The 21,786-nt window shown below is 17.7% G+C and overlaps 1 protein-coding gene across 1 annotated transcript; it reads right to left on the bottom strand.

The window, feature by feature from the left end:
- Window positions 1-1,456: 1,456 nt before the first annotated feature.
- LOC135139875 (tRNA (uracil-5-)-methyltransferase homolog A-like) lies at window positions 1,457-17,100 on the bottom strand. Its single transcript, XM_064070225.1, has 14 exons — window positions 16,934-17,100; window positions 16,769-16,873; window positions 16,173-16,339; window positions 15,310-15,396; window positions 14,534-14,675; window positions 13,372-13,431; window positions 8,329-8,425; window positions 8,001-8,134; window positions 6,924-7,009; window positions 4,920-4,976; window positions 4,484-4,620; window positions 4,281-4,430; window positions 3,171-3,264; window positions 1,457-1,574 (listed from the first exon to the last, which is right to left on the bottom strand). Exons 3-14 carry the CDS (start codon window positions 16,217-16,219, stop codon window positions 1,457-1,459), a joined length of 1,209 nt encoding a protein of 402 aa, XP_063926295.1. The 5' UTR covers window positions 16,220-16,339; window positions 16,769-16,873; window positions 16,934-17,100.
- Window positions 17,101-21,786: the final 4,686 nt, after the last annotated feature.

The following is a 21,786-nucleotide window of genomic DNA, read 5'->3' as shown; positions in this document are numbered from 1 at the left end:
CAATCCGACACTAATTGTATTTTTATTAAAAAAAAACTCATTAGCAATTTTATTAAAAAAAATTCATTGGAAATTATTTCAAATTCCACTGTTTCCATCGGAAGGTCTCAAAAAACATAATAATCGCGTGCGTTAAAAGAAGCATTGCCGTCCTTAAAAAATGTAACTATTATGACAATTACTAGATTATTTATCTCATAATTTTTATAATTATTATATAATGAAAACTTATAAAACTATAAATTTTTTTAAATTGTTTATAATAAACTTAATATTAATTTTAACTTAAATTATTCTTTTATTACAAAAAAATGAGATTTTTTATATTTCTCTTTTAATCTTATTATCCCTTATATAATATTTATTTAAAACAAAAGTTTCGTAGGTTAATTAATTTTTTATAAATATTTTGTTGATTATAACTTCTTATATTTTGACCTGCTGGGGATATATGTTTACATCTCCAGGGAAATATTTCTAAATGTTGGATAAAAATTAAAACAAGTGCGATATCACGTGGTACATAAACAGGTAAGCACGTGGTATGGATGTGTAGTATAATGACATATGTTTATGTACCACTTGGTATACAGAATTAATTCCGACTTATTATTTTGTTTCCCTTATTTCTGATATAAAATTTATTTACATAAAACTTTTTCTGTTCTAAATTTTCAGTATTCTTTACATAAAATTTTTACAAACTCTCTATAATAGTAGAACTCAATATTCTTTATATAATTAATTATTAATTTTTTATATTATTATTTTATAATTTTGTTATTTTTTATATAATAGTTGTAAATACAAACTTTTCATAATTTTTTTGTTCTTTACATTAAATTTATTAGTTAAAAACTTTTTTAATTAGTATTCTTAATATATTCTTTATATAATATTTCTTATATACAAACTATATATTATTATTTTATTATTATTCATTGTTTATATAATATTTATTTCTTACAAACTTTCTATATTAATATATTTTTTTTTAAATCTTTAAAAATAATCATATATTACAAACTTATATTATTGTAACATTTTTTTTTAATTCCTATTTTAAAAAAAATTATATTTCTTTTTAATATATTTATATTAACTCTAATATATTTTTTTACTAAAAAGTTTCCTTAAAAAGTTTAATAATAGAAACTTTCTCTTTCTCTACCTAAAAAACCCTGTAAATATTTTATAAATAAGAACTATATAAATAAAGTAATAAAAGTTTATCACAAACTAAAAAATTTAGATATTATTACAATAATAAATATTATTAATTAAAAAATATGCTTATTATATTTTAAATGAAGGAAAAAATTTATTATAATACAAAAACGCAAGATTTATGTAGAAATATAAAAAACTAAAAAAAAATATTATAAATTTATTATAAATATTAAGAACCAATTAAATATATTTAAAAAAGAAAATAAAAACAAATTTTTTTTAGTCCTTAAAAACGCTCCAATAAAACGGCAACTTCAAAGTTCGGGTTGTGCGGCTCGGTATCGAAAGCTCGATATTTCATTACTTTAAATGGCTTTGAGTTCACGGCAAAATCTTGACACAAACTTTATAAAAACATTAAATTATAATGAAATATTATAACAATATAAAGAAATTTAAATATTATATATAATAAATATATTATAATAACTATTATAAAAATATATTTAACTATGAAATAAATGTCATAATAATATAAAGAAAAAATTAATATTACATTAAAAAATTGTATTAAAAACTCTTTTAGATTAAAAATTTTTTTATCAAAATATTATTATATAAAATATATAATAAAACGAGTAAAAAATTATATTAACATAAAAAACAGTTTTTATCAAACGAGAAAAAAATATATATATATAAGAAAATCTAATAATTTTATAAAAAAAATTACAAATAATAAAAAATATATTAAATAAAAAATATTATATATAATAAATATATAATAACAACTATTAAAAAAAATAGTATAAGCAATAATAATATATATAAATTTTATAATTATAGAAATAAATTGTTGATGTAAAAAAATATTGTAATAATAACAAAAAAATAATAAATATTAATATAAAAAAGTAAATATTATTAGAATAAGAATAATAATTATAAAAATATAAAAAATTTACATAAAGTTGTATAATAATAAAAAAGCAGTATACAATAATAATATAATAAAATAAAATTTATATATAAAATGTTTATTAAATTTATATTAATAATAAAAATAAAAAAATTTAAATCTATTTCTTTTATGTAAAATATATAATAATATCAATATTTTTATTACTTTATAAAATATTTTTTAAAATATTATATATTTCTAATAATAATAATAAAAATATTAAAAAAAAAAAAGTTGAACAAAATACATAATAATGGAAAATTATAAAAATAAATATTATCACTTTAATAAATGTTTTAACATATTATATAAGTAAATAATAATAAAATATAATATTAATAAAAAACCTAACTAAAAAACGCTTAACAATAAAATGATGTTGAAAAAATATATAAATATATAAAAAATTCCAAAAAAAATATAAAAGTTAAAAAAAATTTAAATAAAATAAAATATATAAAAGTTAAAAAGTATATTTCAAATAATATAAAATAAAAAAAATATAATAAAATAATAAAAACTTAATTTAATATATTTTTAATAGTATACTTTTAATAGTAGAAAAATATTATTAATGATAAAAAAAGGTTTTATAAAATAAAATAACGAAAGATATATAAATATATAAAAAACTTTAAAAAAAATAATGAGAATTATAAATATATTATACTAAAGCTTCAGTATTATTATTTTATTTAGTAATAATAAAATAATTAACAAAAAAATAGCCTAAAAAGATATCAGTTAATATAATTTAAATATTAAAATTTTCAATAAATAGAAATAGAATAATTAATATGAACAATAATTATTGTCAATAAAAAATTTTATAAATTTAGAAAGAATTAAAGAAAATAATAATAAATAATATTAAAAAAATGAAATTATTATATATATTTTTTACTTTATAAAAATACTAATAAATATTAAAGTAAAATAAAATAATAACAAATAATATATATAAATATAATAACTTTATAAAAGATTCACTAAAAAAATAATACTAAAAATATTTTAAGAATTTAAAAAAAATACAAACCACGCGATGTCCTTCATTATATTTCGTGAAAAAGTATTAATATAAACGAGACGTTTGATAGCGCTGCTCCGGATGATACGCGATAGAGAAGAAGCTGATAATAATAATAATATATAGTAGAAATAACAAGAATAAACATAAAATTGTGTATTATATAAAGATTTATATCAAATAAATAAGTTTAATATCTATGAAATAATAATATTAACAACTATAAGAAATATAGTAATAATATATAATAAACAGAAATATATAAATAAATAAAGTAAATATAATAATAATTATACTTATAAATGATAATATTAACAACTATGAGAAATATAATAGTAACATATAGAAGAAGAAATAATATATAATAATAATAAGTTATAAAAAATATGTATGAAAAAAAAAGAATATATATGAATAAAATGTAATAATATTGACAGTCATAATAATAAGGAAAAAAATAAATAATAAATATCATTTTTATAATTGTATTAAAAAAAAATAATAAGTAAAGTTATAATTAAAAATAAAAGTAATAATATTAAATAAATATTTAATAAAAATAAGATTTTAAAATTTTAATATTTATAGTAAACATAATAACTTCTTAATGATAATATTATTTTCATTTCTTCTTTATTATCGTAGTTAAATAATTTTATTATTTTATAAAATCTCTTAGCGTTTTTAAAAAATATAAATAATAATATATATATAGAATATTTTTAAAATTCAATATAATATTGTAGTTAATAAAATATAATAATCATAAGATATAAATAATATTCAAAAATAATAACTATTCTCTGCTTTATTACAAAAAATAATATTTACTATAAATAATATACTTTTTATATATATTAAACTTTTTAATTAATTATTATATGTTTTTGATAGTAATCATATTTTTATAATTAATATTAAATATTTCTCTATATATATTTTTGTAATAATTATAATGATAATAATAATAATTAAATAAAATCATGTTATAATAATTCCATTATAGAAATGAAGTTTTTATAAAAAATTTTATAGAAAAAAAAATATCACCCTTTAAGAACTTCATATATTTATAAAATTATTTTTCTTAAAAAAATATAAAAAAATAAGAATAATAACTAAAGCTCATTGGTCTATTAACGATTCCAATGGACTCCATGTGGCCGTATTTTTTAAATATGATTGGCAATTCATCCTCAACAACGCCATGAATAAACTGTACGTTATTATATTTATTGACTGCTAAATTTTGTTCAGCTTCCTCAATAGCTACCAATTAAATAATAATAATAATAATATGAATAATAATAATAATAATAAACCTTCCTTTGATTCGTCAATCCCTATAACTTTCATAACAGTTGGAGCCAATGAAAGGCCTTGAATTCCAGTACCGCAGAAAATATCAAAAATATAATGATATTTTCTCGCGGAGCACCAATCAAGAATTTCCATTAATCTTTCAGAAATATAAATTTAAATATTTATTTTAACTTTTTACAATAATAACTTATTAATATAGATAAAAATTGTAAGAGGTGGTAAAAAAAATTAATTAATGATAATAAGAAAAATTAGTTTTTAAAAAATTAAAATAATTATAAGTATACATAAAAAATACAATGGGGAATAAATAATAATAAAGATAAATAAGTGGAACAATGAAAAATAAAACCACTAATAATAAAAACTTTAAAATAATAACAACATTAACTATAGATAGTAATGATGATAATTATAATAATAACAATAACTTACAGATGAGTAGTTGCCGAAAAATTTGGCGGGAACAAAGAAGAAATTGAAACTTGAAATCTGCCAGTAAAAATGATAAAAAATAATGAAACAAAGCACGTGATTAATAGTAGAGTTACATTAATTATTACTTAAATATAAAAAGTTATATATAGAATAATAATTTCTAAATAAATACTTTTAATTAATTTTTATAATTTATATAATTAATAAGTAATATTATAAATAAAGAAAATTTTAATAAATTAATGTTATTTCTAATAAATAAATAATAATTAATAATTATAATAAAAAATTAATATTTTAATATTAATAATAAAAAATAAAATACTTTCAAAGTTAATGAAAATAATTGTAAATAAAAAATGAGTAGATTAATAAAAAAAATAAAAACTTTTAAATATTATTTACTAGATATTGTTATAATAATTATATATATCATAATGTTATATTAATACTAAATATATTAGAAAAACTAGCATAGTAAATAATAATGAATAAAATGAAAATTTTAAATATTAATAACTATAAATTAAAACAAATGTCACAATAACTATTATAATAGCATAAATATGTCCAATAAAAATTAATAATATATAACAATTTTCTCATAAGAAATTTAAATCAATATTTATATTCAAAATAATTAAAATAATATAATAAATAATTAAAAACTTTAAATAAAAAATAATATATATTATATATTTTTTAAAAAAAAATCAATTATTAAGTCTATAAATATATAATAATTGAAAGAAAACTTTTTAAAGTTTATAAAATAATAACTAATAAAAAAAATTATTTGTGAAAACCTTTATAATTATCAATAATAAATGAAAGAGATTAAATATTAAAAAATAATATAAGTATAACTCTTTAATATTTATAACTAAGAAAGTAAATATCATAATATTAACATCAATAGTAAATAAATATAATAAGTAAATAATAAGGAATAATAAAGACAATAAGCTATAAAAAGTATAAATAAATAATTTGCAAGTATAATCATAAAACTTTATTGTAAATAAAAGAAAATTTAATGATAATATACATAATTTTCTATCATATATACAGCAAATTATCATTGGTTCCACTTTTATAATTAAATAGACAAACATGATGAAAAGTTAATATAATTAATAAATATTATAAATAAATAATTTTTTTTAATAATAAAAAAGTAAAAAGTTAATAAAAACATCAAGTAAATGATCGTAAATCATTATGAGAATAAAATTTATTTGTACAATAATAATAACAAATTTAAGAGTTTTTACTATTAAAATATTTTAATTAAAAGTTAAAGTTATTAAAAATGATATAAATATAAAAAAAACTTTAAAGATGGAAAAGATTTTAAAAAAAAAAATGTTAAAAATAATTGAAATATAAAAATAAAAATAATAATAAATTAAGTTTTTACTATTAAAATATTTAAATATTAAAAATTTAATGACTCTTAAATATAAAAAGTTTTAAAAGAAAAAATATAATATATAATTAGAAATAATAAAAAATTTTAAAGTTTTTATTATTAAGTATTTTAATATTTTTTGATGTCCACATAAAAAGTTAATAAATATTAGAAATAATAATACAGTTTAAAGTTCTTACAATTAAAATATTCTAATAATATTTAGTAATAAGTTTTATACAAAAAGTTAATATAAACTTTAAAAGTAAAAAGATTTCAAAAAGAAAAAAAAATAAATATAATTAAAATATAGAAAAATAATAATATATTTTAAAGTTTTTAAAATTAAAATATTCAGTAATACTTAATAATTTTCATATAAAAAACTTCTAAATATTGAATTTCCAAAAAAAATATATATAATTGTAATATGCAAAAAAATAATAATAAAACATTTTAAAGTTTTTACTATTATAATATTTGTAATAATATTTATTATAAAGTTTATAAATATTAAATAAATAGAAACTTTAATACAATAAAATATGTACTTGATAAGAAATTTTAATAATAATAATAATAACACAAACTTTAAGTCCATCCAATTTTCCACAAGAAAAGAAGACTCGCCGTAAAGAAATTCTGCGGGATTCGCAGGAGAAGAGTCCTCAGTTTGCTTTGTTATTATTAATAAAAGTTTATAAAAAAAAGTGTTTCTGTATAATAATAACAAAAAGTATTTAAAAATATAAAAGAAATAAATGTAAATAATAATAAAATAAAAGTAATTATCATTTATAAAAAGACACTATTATATTAATAATAATAAATTCTTAAAACGATAAATCATAATAAGCAAAAAAAATATTAAAACTGTTATAATTAAAATAAATAGTAATAAATAATATATTAAGAAATAACAATAATAGTACATTTAATATTAAAGTATAAAATATAATGATACTAAATAAATTCATAAATAATAATAATAGTAATTATAAGGATAATAATAATAGTGATAAGTAAATAAATAAAATATAGTGACTATAATAAAAAAATTATAAAAATATATAATATATAATTATAATCAATAAAGTAATTATAATAATAATAAATTACAATTACAAATAAATAAATAATAAATAAAATTTAATTGTTATAACAACTACATAAAAATGATAAATAATTTTTGTACAATAATAATAATTAGTGTGATAATAATAATTGTTAGTATAAAAAATATGTTCATAATAAATATAAAAAGAAATAAATAATAAATATAATGAAATTGATAATTAAATAAAAAATAAAAATACAAATAATAATGATAACAGTATTTATATAGAAATATTTTAATAATAAATATTAATAAAAATATACTATAAATGAATAGTTGACTATAATAATTTATAATAGATATATTTAAAATAATAGAATAAAAATTAAGAATATATTAATATATAAATAATAGTGATAATTATAAAAATTCCTATAGAAATGTATTAAATGAGAATTAAATAAATTATAATAAATACATACAATAATAATACATTAATAAATAATAATTTCTAAAGAGTTATTAAAAAAAGTTAATATACAATAATAATAAATATAATAATAATGAACTTAATAATTCATATATAAAAAAATATTAATAATAAAAATACTTGAAACAAAAGGCACTTTATAGTAATATTTTTGGAAGTTTTTAGAGTCTCGAAAAAAGTTTTAAGCAAAAACTTTTCTTCGTTTAACTGTTCTGCCGATATATTTTGTGGATGAAACTTCACTAAACATAAAACTTTCAAATATATTATTATTAGTATATTAACATTAACTTATTCTAATTAATATTATTTTTATTATCTATTTTGATAATTATATATTAATATTATTTTATTTAATATTATTATTTATAAAATTTATTACTTTTATTAATAATAATAATGTTAGTCATAAAAAACACTATTATTATTAAAATATATATAAAATAACCTTCACTATTCCTATTCGTGCGCAAAGAAAGCTGTTGGTAATGGCCAGAACAAGTTTTTTCAATATAAACTTGATAAGAAGTAGTCGTTAAAAAGTTCTAATAAATAAATATATTAATATAATAATAATAATAAATTTATATATAGAAAAGTTCATAACATTAATAAAATATATAAAATATAAAGAAAATTATAAATAAACTTATTAAAAGTAATAAAAAATATATGAAAAAATGTAATACCATAATATGTAACGATTCATATGTTTAATATTAATGATGTATAAAAATAAAAAAACTAATAAAAATATAAAAAAAATTATAAAAGATAATAATTATATAGAACAAAAAGTATGACAACTTTAAGAAAATCAAAGTTTAAATAATATTGGTTTTAAAAAAAAATTATATATAATATGAAATAAAAAAATATTAAAATATAAATATATAAAAAATACATACTCATAAAGAAATTGGAAAATAATAATAGTAATAATATAAATATTAACAATAATAAAGATAATAAAAAGTAAATATAAAAAAACAAAAAATATTTGAATATAATTATATTTTATATAAATAATAATATGCATTAAATTATATGAAGATATTTATGTATATACAAATAAGTATTAATATATTTACAAAAATAAATAATAAACTTTAAAAAACTGATAAAAAACAATATAATAATTCATATAAAAAAACAAAAAACCTCAATATAATTATAAAAATCCAAAAATATAAAATATAAATATTCACAGCATAAAAAAATAAAAATAATAACATTTAATTAAAATTATTATTTTATTAAATAATATAAATAAATAATCCAAATTTATGTTAATGAACTAAAACAAGAATAAATAATATTTATAAAATAAATATAAAAAAGTTAAAGAATAATAAATACTTATAATAATAATTTAGAAATCAAAAGAATATTAAAATTATAATAAATAATAATAAAAATAATTAATAGAAATCGAAGAATAAGAACATAATAATTATAAAAGTTTTAATAACAATTAAAAATCCTTAATAGTAATGTTAATTATAAAAAAAGAAATATTCATTATAAAATAATAAAAAACATTACAAAGTATAAATAAAGAAAAATCTATACAAAAAAAGTTTTTATATTAGTAGTACAAAGAAAACTATAAAAGTTTTATCAACAATCATAAAAGTTAATAAAAAAAAGTAATAGATATTGAATAAATAAAGTTTTAGAAAAAATTTAAACAATAAAAAAGGTTTAAAAAAATTATAAATAAAATCTAGTAATAATAATATAAAAAGTTGTAAGAAAGATTTTAAACAACAATAATGAAAGTTAATAGAAATAGTAACAAAGAAGTTATTTCAATAGTAATATAAAAGTTTTAAAAAAAATTAAACCACATCAGTAAAATTTAATAATAAAATTATACACACTAATAGGATAAGACATAAGAAAAGAGTATAGACAACTGTAATAAAAGTTAATAAAGAATAATAATAAAGAATTACAAAATAAAAAGGTTAAAAAAAATTTTAACAAAAATAATAAAAGGTAATAATAAATAGTAATAAATTATTATGATTAGTAGTATAAAAAGTTATCAATAAAAAATTTTAAATAACAATAATAAAAGTTAATAAAATATAATAGTTAAATATAAAATAAAGTTATTAAAAAAAATAATAAATAAAAATAAATAAACAATTTTAAAGAAAAGTACTAAACAAGAAATAAAATAAAAAAATTTTTATAAAAAAAATTTAACAATAATAAATGTTAATAAAATTAATATAATAATTAATAGTAAAATAAAAAGTTCTAGAGATTAATTTTTGACGATAAAAATAAAAGTTAATTAAAATAATAATAAATAAAAATAAAATAAAAGTTGTGAATAAAGAATTTTAAAATAATAATATTAAAAATAAAAAAAATAATAATAAATGAAAATTATAAATAATAATAAAAGTATAAAGAAAGCATTAAAAGTTAATAAAGAATAATTATAAATAATAATAAAATAAAAAGTTTTATAGGAAAAATTTTAAATAACAAGAATAAAAGTTAATAAGAATAGTAATAATAAAAATTATTATTAATTTAATAAAAAGTTTTAAAGAAAAGTTTAAAAGAGAATAATAAAAGTTAATAAAATTTAAAATTATTAATAATAATGTAAAAAGTTATAAGAAAAAATTTTAAGAAACAAAAAAAATTATAATAAAAGTTTATAAAAAAGAAATAGATAAAAATTATTAATTTATTAAAAAACTTGAAAGAAAAACGTGATAATATAATAAAAATAAAAAAAACATGTAGATTTTCATAATTAATAAAAATAATATTTATAACAAATAAATAATAAACATACAAACATTTTGTATATAAAAAATATTATTAAAATATTAATAAGTAAAATAATGAATAATTTGTTCAAAATAATATATTTTATATAATATTGTAACTTTTGTTTATAAATAAAATTTTTTAAAAAATAAAAAATTTTTATTTCTGTGATAAAAAAGTAAAGAAATTTTCTATAATAATAATTAATATTAATAATAAAATTAATAAATAACAAAAGTAAAATATTTAATATACCAATAAATAAATAAAAAAATACACTTTGTATTTATGTTACTAATAAAATTTATTAAAGTAATAAAAACATAATTTGTTAAAAATAGTAAAGAAATTTATAATAATAAAGAATATATATTCAAAAATAAAATCGGATAATAAAAAATTTTAATATATAAAAAAATTAATGTAATATATATAAATTATAGTTATTTTATAAATCGGATGTAATAATAAATATTTTATCATTATACGTAAAAATTATATAAATTAATAGTCATTCAAAATTTAAGGTAATAAAATTTTGTTTGTTAAAATAATAATTACAAATAAATAATATATAAAAAATTTATTAATTTATAATAAAGTATTGTTTAATAGTTTATTGAATAATAAAAATTAATTATTTTGTAAAGAATATTTATTTTATTACTAATTTTAATTTAAAATAAAAAAGTTAACAATAAAAAAATTTTTAATAATACTAATTTCAAATAAATAATATTTAAAACTAAAATATTTTTTATAAAATTTAATATAAAAAATTATAAAATATATTATAAAATAATATAAATAATAATTAAATAATATAAAAAAGAAAATTTTCATGTATGAATTTTTAAATATAATAACAAAGCGTAGAATAACTAATAAATATTTTTATTACTAATTTTAATTTAATAAGTAAAAAAATTATTATAAAAAAAAATATAAAAACAAATCAATAAGAAATGATAGAAAATTTTTATATAAATTGTTTTTTATTCAGAAGATAAAAAGAGAAAATAATTAATAATTTATTAAAAAATAAAAATAAAAAATCTAGTATTAATATTTAACATTATTATATTGATAAATATTATATTACTATTATTAATTTATAAGTAAAAAATTTAATATAAAAATATATAAATTACTTATAAGTATTACTTAATAGAAAAATTTTATATTTAATTTTTTTTAAAATAAATTGATAAAAAATAATTAATTTATTGAAAAATAAAATAAAATATTTTGTATTTATTACTATTTCTAATATAATAGTAGAAAGATTTTATATAATAATTATTTAAATAACAAACAAAAAATATTTAATAAAAAATTTTTAAATATAATTTTTTTTTAATAATGTAAAATAATTTTTAATTTATTAATATAATAACTTTTATTTTATTAATAAATATTTTATTACTATTTTTAAATAAAAGAAAAAAAATCATATAAAAATAATACAAAGAACAAATTAATAATTAATAAAAAATTTTCATGTAAATTTTTTTCACAATATATTAATAAAAAGTAAAAAAAAATAAGTAATAATTTTATTATAAAAATAGAAATAAAACATTTTGTATTAAATTATAACTTTTTATTACTATTTTATAGTTTAAAAAGTGCAAAATTAATAAAAATAATATAAATAAAAAATCGATAATCATTAATAAAAAAATGTTCATATATAATTTTTTTTCTTAAAAAGTAAAATAATTAAAAATTAATAGAAAAATATATATAATATTCTGTATAAATATTTAAATTTTTAATTTATTACTATTTATAAGCATAAAAGTTCAAAAAAAGTATTTTATTAATAGCAAAAAAATATAAAAATAAAAAAAAATATAAAAAAATCATTTCAATAAAATATTATATATCGGAATATCTTTAAATAAAAAAAATATTTTTTATAAATATTATTAATAAAAAGTAACATTTAAAAATTTATTTATAATACAAAATTTATAAATTTTATTTGATTATAACTTTTTAGATTCTAAAAAATTAAAGTAATAAAAACTTTGGTACTATAAAAAAGACGTTTTAAAAATAATAAAGAAAAATAAATAATAATAAACAGAAAAATTATATATATATATTTCTTTATAAAATATTAATAATAAGTCCATAACTAATAGTTTATTTATAAATAAATAAAAATTAATTTAATAATTTTTACTTTTACTTAATTAAAATTTTGTATTTTAAACGTAAAATTAAAATAATTAATTTTTTTTTAAAGTAATAATTGCTTAAATAATAATAAACAAAAATTAAAAATAATATAACGTAATAAATAAATAATTAAAAGAATATTTTATATATAAAAAAGTGTTTATTAGTTATAATAATAAAATAATTTAATTAATAATTTATAAAAAATATATATATTTTATATAAAAATTGTAAGTTTTACTATTAATAAACTTATTAATTTTTTTTAATATAAAATAGAATAAGTAAAAAAAAATTAATATACAAGTAATAGTGGTTACAAATAAATAATAATAATAAATTTATTATTTTAAGAATAATAAAAAGTATATTACTAATACATACAAAGTAATAATACATAAATTTTATATTTATTTTTGTAATAAAAATTTTTTTTATTAATTTGTAATTACAGAAAAAGAGTAAAAGGACAAACAATATTTTTAAAAAAAAAAGAAATATAGAAAACCTCAAACTCACAAGCAAGCAACTTCATAACTTCCGGTATTATTAAACATTCTTTCGGATTCTGGAATAATAATAATAGTTATGAAGAATAATAATAACCATAAATAAATAAATGTTAAATAAAAAATAAATATAATATAAAAAGTTGTGCTTACAATTCTTATAAAATTAATAATAAAATGTTAAAAAGATATTAAGTTAATGATAAGCACAACAATAAAAAGTAGAAATTAATATAAAAAAATTATATTACTGTTATAATAACATAAGTAATAAAAAGTTTTCTAGTATTATTTTATATAATTATAATTTTTTTTTAAAACATCAACGTTAATATTAATAAAAGTTTACTTTATAATAATAATTCTTGTATTAAACAATAACATAAAACTTATAAAAAAATTTACTTTAAAAAATTAATAAAGTTATAATTATATACAATAATAATAACATAAAGTGACATATAAAATATAAAATATCATAGTCAAAAAGTTTGTAAGCATATTAATATAATAAAAATAGAGAAAAAAATATAAAGCTAAAAAATTTATGCGAAAATAAATTAATAATAAGCAAATTACAAAAAAACTCCTAATCACTATGTTTAAAAATAATAGAAAAGGTAACGTGGCAATCGACCACTAGAGGCTTCAGAAATTTAATGATAATTAATAAAGTAGCGCAACCGGGTGATAGCAGACTAATCGGGCAAAAGAATATGGTAATGCCAAACAAGTGGGGGCTTGGCCAATAAAATTATTAAATTTACAAAGATATAATTACACGTGACAGTTGACCAATCGTAGAATAGGTTTAATTTTTTAAACTTAAATATATTTATATGCTAAAAACAATAAACACGGTGGAGGATAACGAATAGTTTACCATCCAACAATAAAAAAGTTTACAGAGAAATTAGTCCAAAAGCAACCCAAACAAAACCACGTGGTATATAACCAATAGTTTTATAATAAATTTATTGCTGTTAACAAAATTACTGTATCATAATAATATACAGCAAACATGTGATTACGTATGTGGGCATCAAAAAAAATAGAGCATAGAAAAATAATATAAACTAAAAGTAGGACAATCAGATTACACCTAAATAAATAAGATAAAAGGATTATACCCAACCACATGAAAGCACACCAAACAATTACCACCACCATATGCTCGCCGTCCTCATTTTGCTTGAGTGGGACCCCAACACGGCCGTCACTTCCGCATATAAGATCCAACTTATTTAAGTAGCCAGTCATAACGGGCGATCTCATTATCCGCAGTCCAAGTTTGGAAATAATACTTTTTAATAAAAAGTTATTACGCAATTGGTGGTTTAAAACACATTCAAATATCGGTTTTCGTATAATATTAAGTCACTTTTATTGGTCTATGCTGATTTCAGTGTACTAATTTTATTGGTCTCTAAAAGAACAATATAAATCAGTGAAACTAAAAAGAATTTTCTCTCTTAATTGGTCTGTTTTGCTATACTTAATTCTATTGATCTAAATTGTAAATTATGGAATCTTGTTTAAAGTAATAACAAATGAAAATTTTAATATAGAAAACTTTTTCTATTTATTGGTCACTCTCAAATCCATTAACCTGCTACTTTATAATTGGCCAGTTTTGTTTATATTAAAAAAAATAATAAAATATTCAAAACTGTTAAAAAAGTAAAATTTAATATCAAATTCAAACTTTTTTGATGATCTATTTTTATAAAAAAATAACAAAAAATTCGAAAATAGCAAAAAGTAAATTTTCATTATAATAATAAATAATCTAATCTTCAACACTTTTTAATTGGTCTCTACAATTTGTGCAAAAAATATTATGAATCCAAAAAAAAACCTTAAAAAATAGTTAATAAAATAATTTCTATTTATTTACTATTTTATTAGTCGATTTTGATTTTTTAACATTTATAAACCTGTTTATTCGGAGACAATTTGCCAAATCTCTAAAAAGTTCATCAGCATTTTTTTCTTTAATAGAAAGTTGTTCTTCATAACGTTTCCTTCATTAAAAGAAATAATAATAAGTAAAAAGAGGCAATGTTATTATATAATAATATATAAATAACAAGAAAAATTAATATTTAAGAGTAATCATAGTAGAAATAATAATAAAAGTTATATATAAATTACAATATTTGAGACTAATAATAGTTAAAATAATTAAAAAAATTATTAACTGAATAAAAAATATAACGAAATATATAAAAACGATAGTAATACTTAAAATAATAATAGCGATAATAGTAATATTTTTCAATGACCGAATATAAATAATAAAAAGAATATAATTATACAAAAAAATTAAGATATTTAAGACTAATAATAGTAAAAGTAATAATAAAATTTATAAACCGAATAAAAAATTTGATGAAATAATATACAAAAATAGTAGTAGTAATATTTTAGATAGTAATAGTAATAATAATAAAAGATTTACTGAATAAAAATTATAAAAGAAAAAAAGAAGTTTTTAGTACTTTCCAATAACTGGTTAAATATTATAATAGTACGTTATAATAAAAAAGAAAAACAATTATAAAGAATAATGACGATAATAATAGAAGGAAGTTCTCCAATAAGCGCGCAGTTGATCATTAATCGGTCACTCAAAGTTATTTTATTATTAAAAAAAAGTTGTTTTTATATTTATTATTATTTTTATTAAAAGTAATTTTTTTTTGTAATTTTACAACTAAAATAATAGTAAATAAATAAAAATAATATATATAATAAAAATTGTGAATAAATTTTAAGAAAATAATATTATTATTAATACCTCCAATAAGGGCACAGTTTATCGTTTAATTGGTCAGCCGGAGTCATTTTTCTAGAGGAGTCCGTCTGAAATGCTTCACTTTTTCTAGCACTTTTCACGCGAAGTCTTTTCTTACGAAAAAATAAAGAAGGAATTCTCTCTAAAGCAGAAAGTTTATCTTTTTCGTTCTAAACGTTTCGAAAAGTTAATTTAAAAAAACCGAATAAGAAAATTGTTTTAAAGTAAAATTGAAAATAATAATATTTAATGCACAAAAAAATAAATGACAAAAAATAAATATAAAAATATAACAAACAAAAATTATTAACATTTATTCAAAAAATTATTATTTACTATTTATATATATAAAAATGGTTTAATAATATAAGCTTTAAAATAACATAAAATCATTAAAATAATAAAAACGAGAAATATAAATATAAATCAAAATAAAAAAATTTAAAAAATAATTTTTTTTTTAAAAAAACTTGTCATTAATAATTAACATGCAAAAAATGAAAACTTTATTATAAAAAGTACACAAAAATAATATTTTTTTTTAAAAAAAAAAATTTATTTCCTGTAAAATACGACAAATAAATTAAAAAAAATCTCACATCGAATATTAGAAAGGCAAAACTCCAAGGAAGTTTTTTCACTACATCAATACTCTGAATTCTGTTGTAACTACACCACACCCGCACCTCTTTATTAGGAACATTCTTGTAAAAAAGTTATTTTAAGTAATAATTTACTTCTAAAATCTTATAATTTAAAATTACTTTGGGAAAATTTTCAAGTTTCAATTGTAGAGTTTCTGGATCGTCGTCATCTTTAAGTTCTTGAACAGTTAAGGGTTTTCCACTATTCTCATTATTGCCAGTCTCAGGAAAAAAATTTTGCTTACCTTTAAATTCTTTTAAATCCGTTCTACTTTCTTTAGAAACTAAATCAGCTTTATATTTTTCTACAAGTTCAGTTTCTTCGTGGAAAAATTCTATTTTAGATTGTGAACTTTCTTGTAAACTTGAATAATTAGTCTTTATATTCTCTATATTTTCAAAATAAACAGAAGTTTCTTTTTTCTTAACGCTCAGATTAGTTTCTTCCGCTTCTCCTAAAGTGCAATCTTCTCTAAAATTAGGAGTAAATTGAATTTCGTAAGTATCTTGGCCTCCACATTTAGCTTGCTTAATAACAGAACTTTCAGCATCAATTTCAGGGACTCCGGTTCTTTTTTCTATATTACCAAATAGTGTGCTACAAAAAAAATTAAAATAAAACAAAAAGTCAAATAAACCTGAAACTTCGCAATTCATTGTATAATATAGCAAATAATTTCTGCTGTGCTTTCTAAAAGCATTAAAAGTGGACCACGAGGGCTCTCAAGCGGTCCAAATTATTTTCTCCTACCAAATAACGAGTAAACTGGTAAACTGATTAGTAGGAACGCCATTTTGTATAGCTTCCTCAAAGTTGACGACATGTATGATTAAGTTGATTAAAACCAGGATTTATAATTCTATTTTAATTGTAATTCTGGCTATTATAAATAATATTTGTATTAAGTTTAAATTGGTTTTATTCTTCAAAAGTTTGCAGATACTGTGTGTTATATTGAACGAAACCGTTTTCTAGAAAAAGTTATGCTAAGGTTTTTTTTTTACTATTAAATAAAATCAACTTCATTTCAAAAAGCTTAGCTTTTGAATGCACATTCCTAATTTGTAATTTTTTTTGCTCGAATTAATTCATCACAATCAAGGATTTTCCATTTAGAATAATTTTTACTTTACCAAATTTTAATTCTTGCGGACTAGACTAAGAAACTTAGTTTTTATAGAAAAGTATTATCTATATAAATAAATGAAAACTATTAATAAAAAAATCATATTTTTATTATACTTATTTAAACTCTTTTTTTTACTATATGTTGGAGATGCGTTCAACCGTAGCCAATAGAAGATCCTGTACAAATTGCAGGCAGATGTGAAGAGACTGTAGACAGGATACATACTAACATCCTGAATGATTATAAAGTATCCCGAACATGCTAAACCTTTAGTACACGAAGAATATTCCGGAATACTAGGAAAAATATAAATACAAAAATTATCAACCTAGACAATATTGCCCTTATTCCTTTTATGTTCATTTCGGATACATACGAAAGGAATTATTTAACTTTTTTGCTTCCCTATTATATAAATGTTGGATTCTAATCTATTCTCGATTGTTTACTAAATTTACTTAAATAGTCAAATATTACTTCCAAAAGCTGTGCTCCAAAAATTGTTAGTTTTTTAGCTAAGTTAACTTTCCTTTTTGTATTTATATATATATTATATATATTATAGTATGACGATAATATTAAATAAAAGTGGGTTGCGTAGCATTGATACAGTTAATTATTATAAATAGAAATTTTTATATATAAATACAATTATATAAATTGCTAATATCATAGTCTCAGTTTTGTGCGACTGCTAAAGCTATATTTCTTGTTTGCAGGTATATAAAAGCTTTTCTAATTTTCTCATCGAAAAAGATTCTATATATTAATTGAAAACTTCTTAAGGTCACTTAATTTTTTTCATATTATGGATTACATTCAATATTGTTCTATTTTATATATTTTTTACTTAGAGTGTTGTAGTAAAGGATAACAAGTTTCCGATATTGCAGGATATAACATGATAAAAGTAGCCATTAAAATTTTCAAGTATATCAAAGACCTTTTTTATAAAAGAGATTTAACTTGGAATAATATTACGTCTAATTAATTATACTCAAATTTTTCGAAATTGAATGAGAGCGTACAGCAATTCTTCTTCACTTGCGAAATATTAAGGTAACTGAATATTTATAATTAATGAGTTATTAATTTTAAAGCCGTATTAATTGTAAAATAAATTTGACTATACTTTAACACAAAAGTGACACTGCCAAACTACCTTTTTTGCTAGAATTCAGTTAGCTGGTTAATGAATGCGAAAGAAGTTAATTAGAAAAAAAATCCATTACGCTCTATGAGTAAAATCAGGGTATTTAGATAGAATGTTTACTACTGCTCTTGCTAGAAAAGCGGTACCATAGCACGATATAATTATAAAAAATTGTGATTATATAGTAAAAAAAATGCAGCAGAAAGTAAAATAATTATTTTAAAAAAAACTTTAAATATCGTACGTATATATACCTTTTTTATAAATTATAAATAATCTATTAAAATTAGTTTATAATTTTTTTTTTCAATATAGAAACAGTAAAGTAATATCATTTAGATATATTTATTTTTTTGTGGTCTTGATATTGTGGGCTATCCTGGTGTTATTATAATGATACACAGCATCCTTTTAAACCTGAGTTAAAACAATCAGAAGTTAACTTATTGATATAATAATATATGTTAATAACTCTGAGTATAAATTGTTTGCTAAAGATCTTATAATTCCTGACCTTTTTTATAAAAAACTATATTTTTTAAAACCGTGAAGCAACTCTAGAGCTCTTGGCCTCAAAAGCACTTGAATTATAATTATAACTCTCTTAAAGACAATAATTTCTTTCAATACAGCGTTGTTTGAATTTTTATCGAAGTAATATATACTAATTTTTAATATAATGATTTCTGTTTTTTTTTTAGAGCTCAAAGTAGCGCTTTAGAGTCTAATCTGCTACAATGCCGTAACCCGCCTTCAGCATCTCGGCTTTCAAAATTAAGCTTCACCTATTTATTAGTCATTACTAAGAGATTGATTATTTCTTTTCCTCGGCTTAAGATATGCTTTAGTTCAGCATTCAGCCTCACCCTTTTTATCATAAAACTGGTAATAAAAAAAAAAATTGGCCACTTTTACAGGATCTTTTGTAAATTTTTTTATATCCTTTGTAATAATGCGCAGTGTATTTTAAGTTCTGTCCTTCTAAGATTCCAGTTTTTTTTCTTCGTACAACCTTAGTATTCTTGTTTAAGTTTCCTTGCTTTGTTCCATTCTACCTTCGTTGAAACCTGGTTTTACGGTCGTTGATTTTGTCCAATTTTTAAACTTTCTAAATTATTGCATGTGCGCAGTTAGAGTTGGTATTGGTATCGTTATAAACTGCCGATAGCAGATAAAGTCACTTGGGCATTCGAAATTATATATTATTTTGTAAATGTATATAAGCCACCCTCAAGGGTCCTGAACCACCTTTTTGGTGTGGCTCTCTGGGTGAGATGTGGAGAGTCATTCCATTTTCTGTAAGGCCTCTTGTCCCGTATCTTATGTTGATCAGTCAAATAATTTAAAAATACATCAGCTAAATGGTCTCAAAATAAAATTAGGAAAAACACGTGAACAAGAGGAAGAGGTAAAATGAGATGAATTTTAGAGGTTTCCGAGAAAATATATTCCTGATTGTGCTTGACTCTGGACACAAGAGTAATCATTACTGAAAGGATATTCTGGTATCAATTATTCTTTTATGGTAGTTATTATCTAACACATACACACACTCCTAACTATTATAGAACAATTTAGATACACAAGTTGAAAGCTTGCTTGAAGGAATCACCATGTTTAATACGTTGAAGAGAATACATTTTGCGGGAACATAGTTAAGCTAAACGGCCCTAACTCTAAGCTCTTCACGAATGCGATATTAACGGATGTTTTATTTTTTCATGATGCACTGGGTTATTTCAAACCCGAATTGCAGGTTGATAATCCACAAAGATTGGCACAGCGCTATCTAATCCTACGACCTCTACTGATAAGGGCTTCAATCATATGTCCTTTATAGCGGTTTCACGGGTGGCCATAAGCCCTGCTTTCATTGTAGACAGAGTTGTAGTCTTTTGTAAAACTGACTGCCAAGTAACCGGTGCACCTTGAGCAGAGAGAGGTAGACCGTGATAGTTTGCTGGCAATCACCATAATCACTATCGCTGTATCCTTTAGGTTAAACTTCACGGCTTCTTATAATAAATATTATAATGCTTAGTACCAATTAAATATCTCACTATGTTTTGGCTGACAGGCACTCAGGCTTAGACGGTCTGCTGGCCTTTCTAGCTAATTTTTCCGTAACGAACGATATGTCATGTCTAGTTACAGTTGCTAAGTATAGTAAAGAGCCGATTAGCTCTCTGTACGGTACATCGGCTATCGCTTCTCTTGACATGTCTTCTTAGATGAAGCCAATGTTTCTAAGTGTCTTTGCGTCATTCATATTATATCTTGCTATGACGTCCTTAACATATTTTTCTTGATTATAAATAACTCCATCATTATTTTGAACAACGTTTAATCCTACAACCCAGGATACTTTCTTATGTATAATGTCTTGTTTAGAGCTCAAGTAAAATATAATTACTTCATCTTTAAAGACTTTGTTCTTACAGGCCAACTAAACAGTCATCAACATATAATATTAGCAAAATAAGTTCACCTTGTATTTTTTTTTCATTATGTAAAAAGAAGAAGCTCTATGACATTGACGAAAATCAAACTGAACCAAGTCATTGTGCATGGTTACATTCAATATAAAACTGAATTGTTTTAACCCAGAAATGGTTTTGGCAATCTAGCACAATTATATTGCTAGTCAAGTTCCACCCCTTGCGGAACTTCCATATAAATTTCTCCCACTG

Source organism: Zophobas morio, unplaced genomic scaffold, assembly GCF_036711695.1.
Source record: "Zophobas morio isolate AGI-343-1 ecotype UQ-CSIRO unplaced genomic scaffold, CSIRO_AGI_Zmor_V1 ptg000037l, whole genome shotgun sequence".
Taxonomy (NCBI): Eukaryota; Metazoa; Arthropoda; class Insecta; order Coleoptera; family Tenebrionidae; genus Zophobas; species Zophobas morio.
The sequence above is the reverse complement of the archived record's forward strand: the minus strand, read 5'-3'. Positions and strand labels throughout refer to the sequence as shown.

Excerpts from the sequence above, each read along its gene's own strand:
- LOC135139875 (XM_064070225.1), bottom strand. The coding sequence starts at position 16,219 with ATGACTCCGGCTGACCAATTAAACGATAAACTGTGCCCTTATTGGAG. Across the intron at positions 8,426-13,371 it reads TGCTTGCTTGTGAGTTTGAG|AACTTTTTAACGACTACTTC; the intron begins GTTTTCTATATT and ends TTTATTTATTAG. Across the intron at positions 7,010-8,000 it reads TAAAGTGCCTTTTGTTTCAA|CAAACTGAGGACTCTTCTCC; the intron begins GTATTTTTATTA and ends ATAATAACAAAG.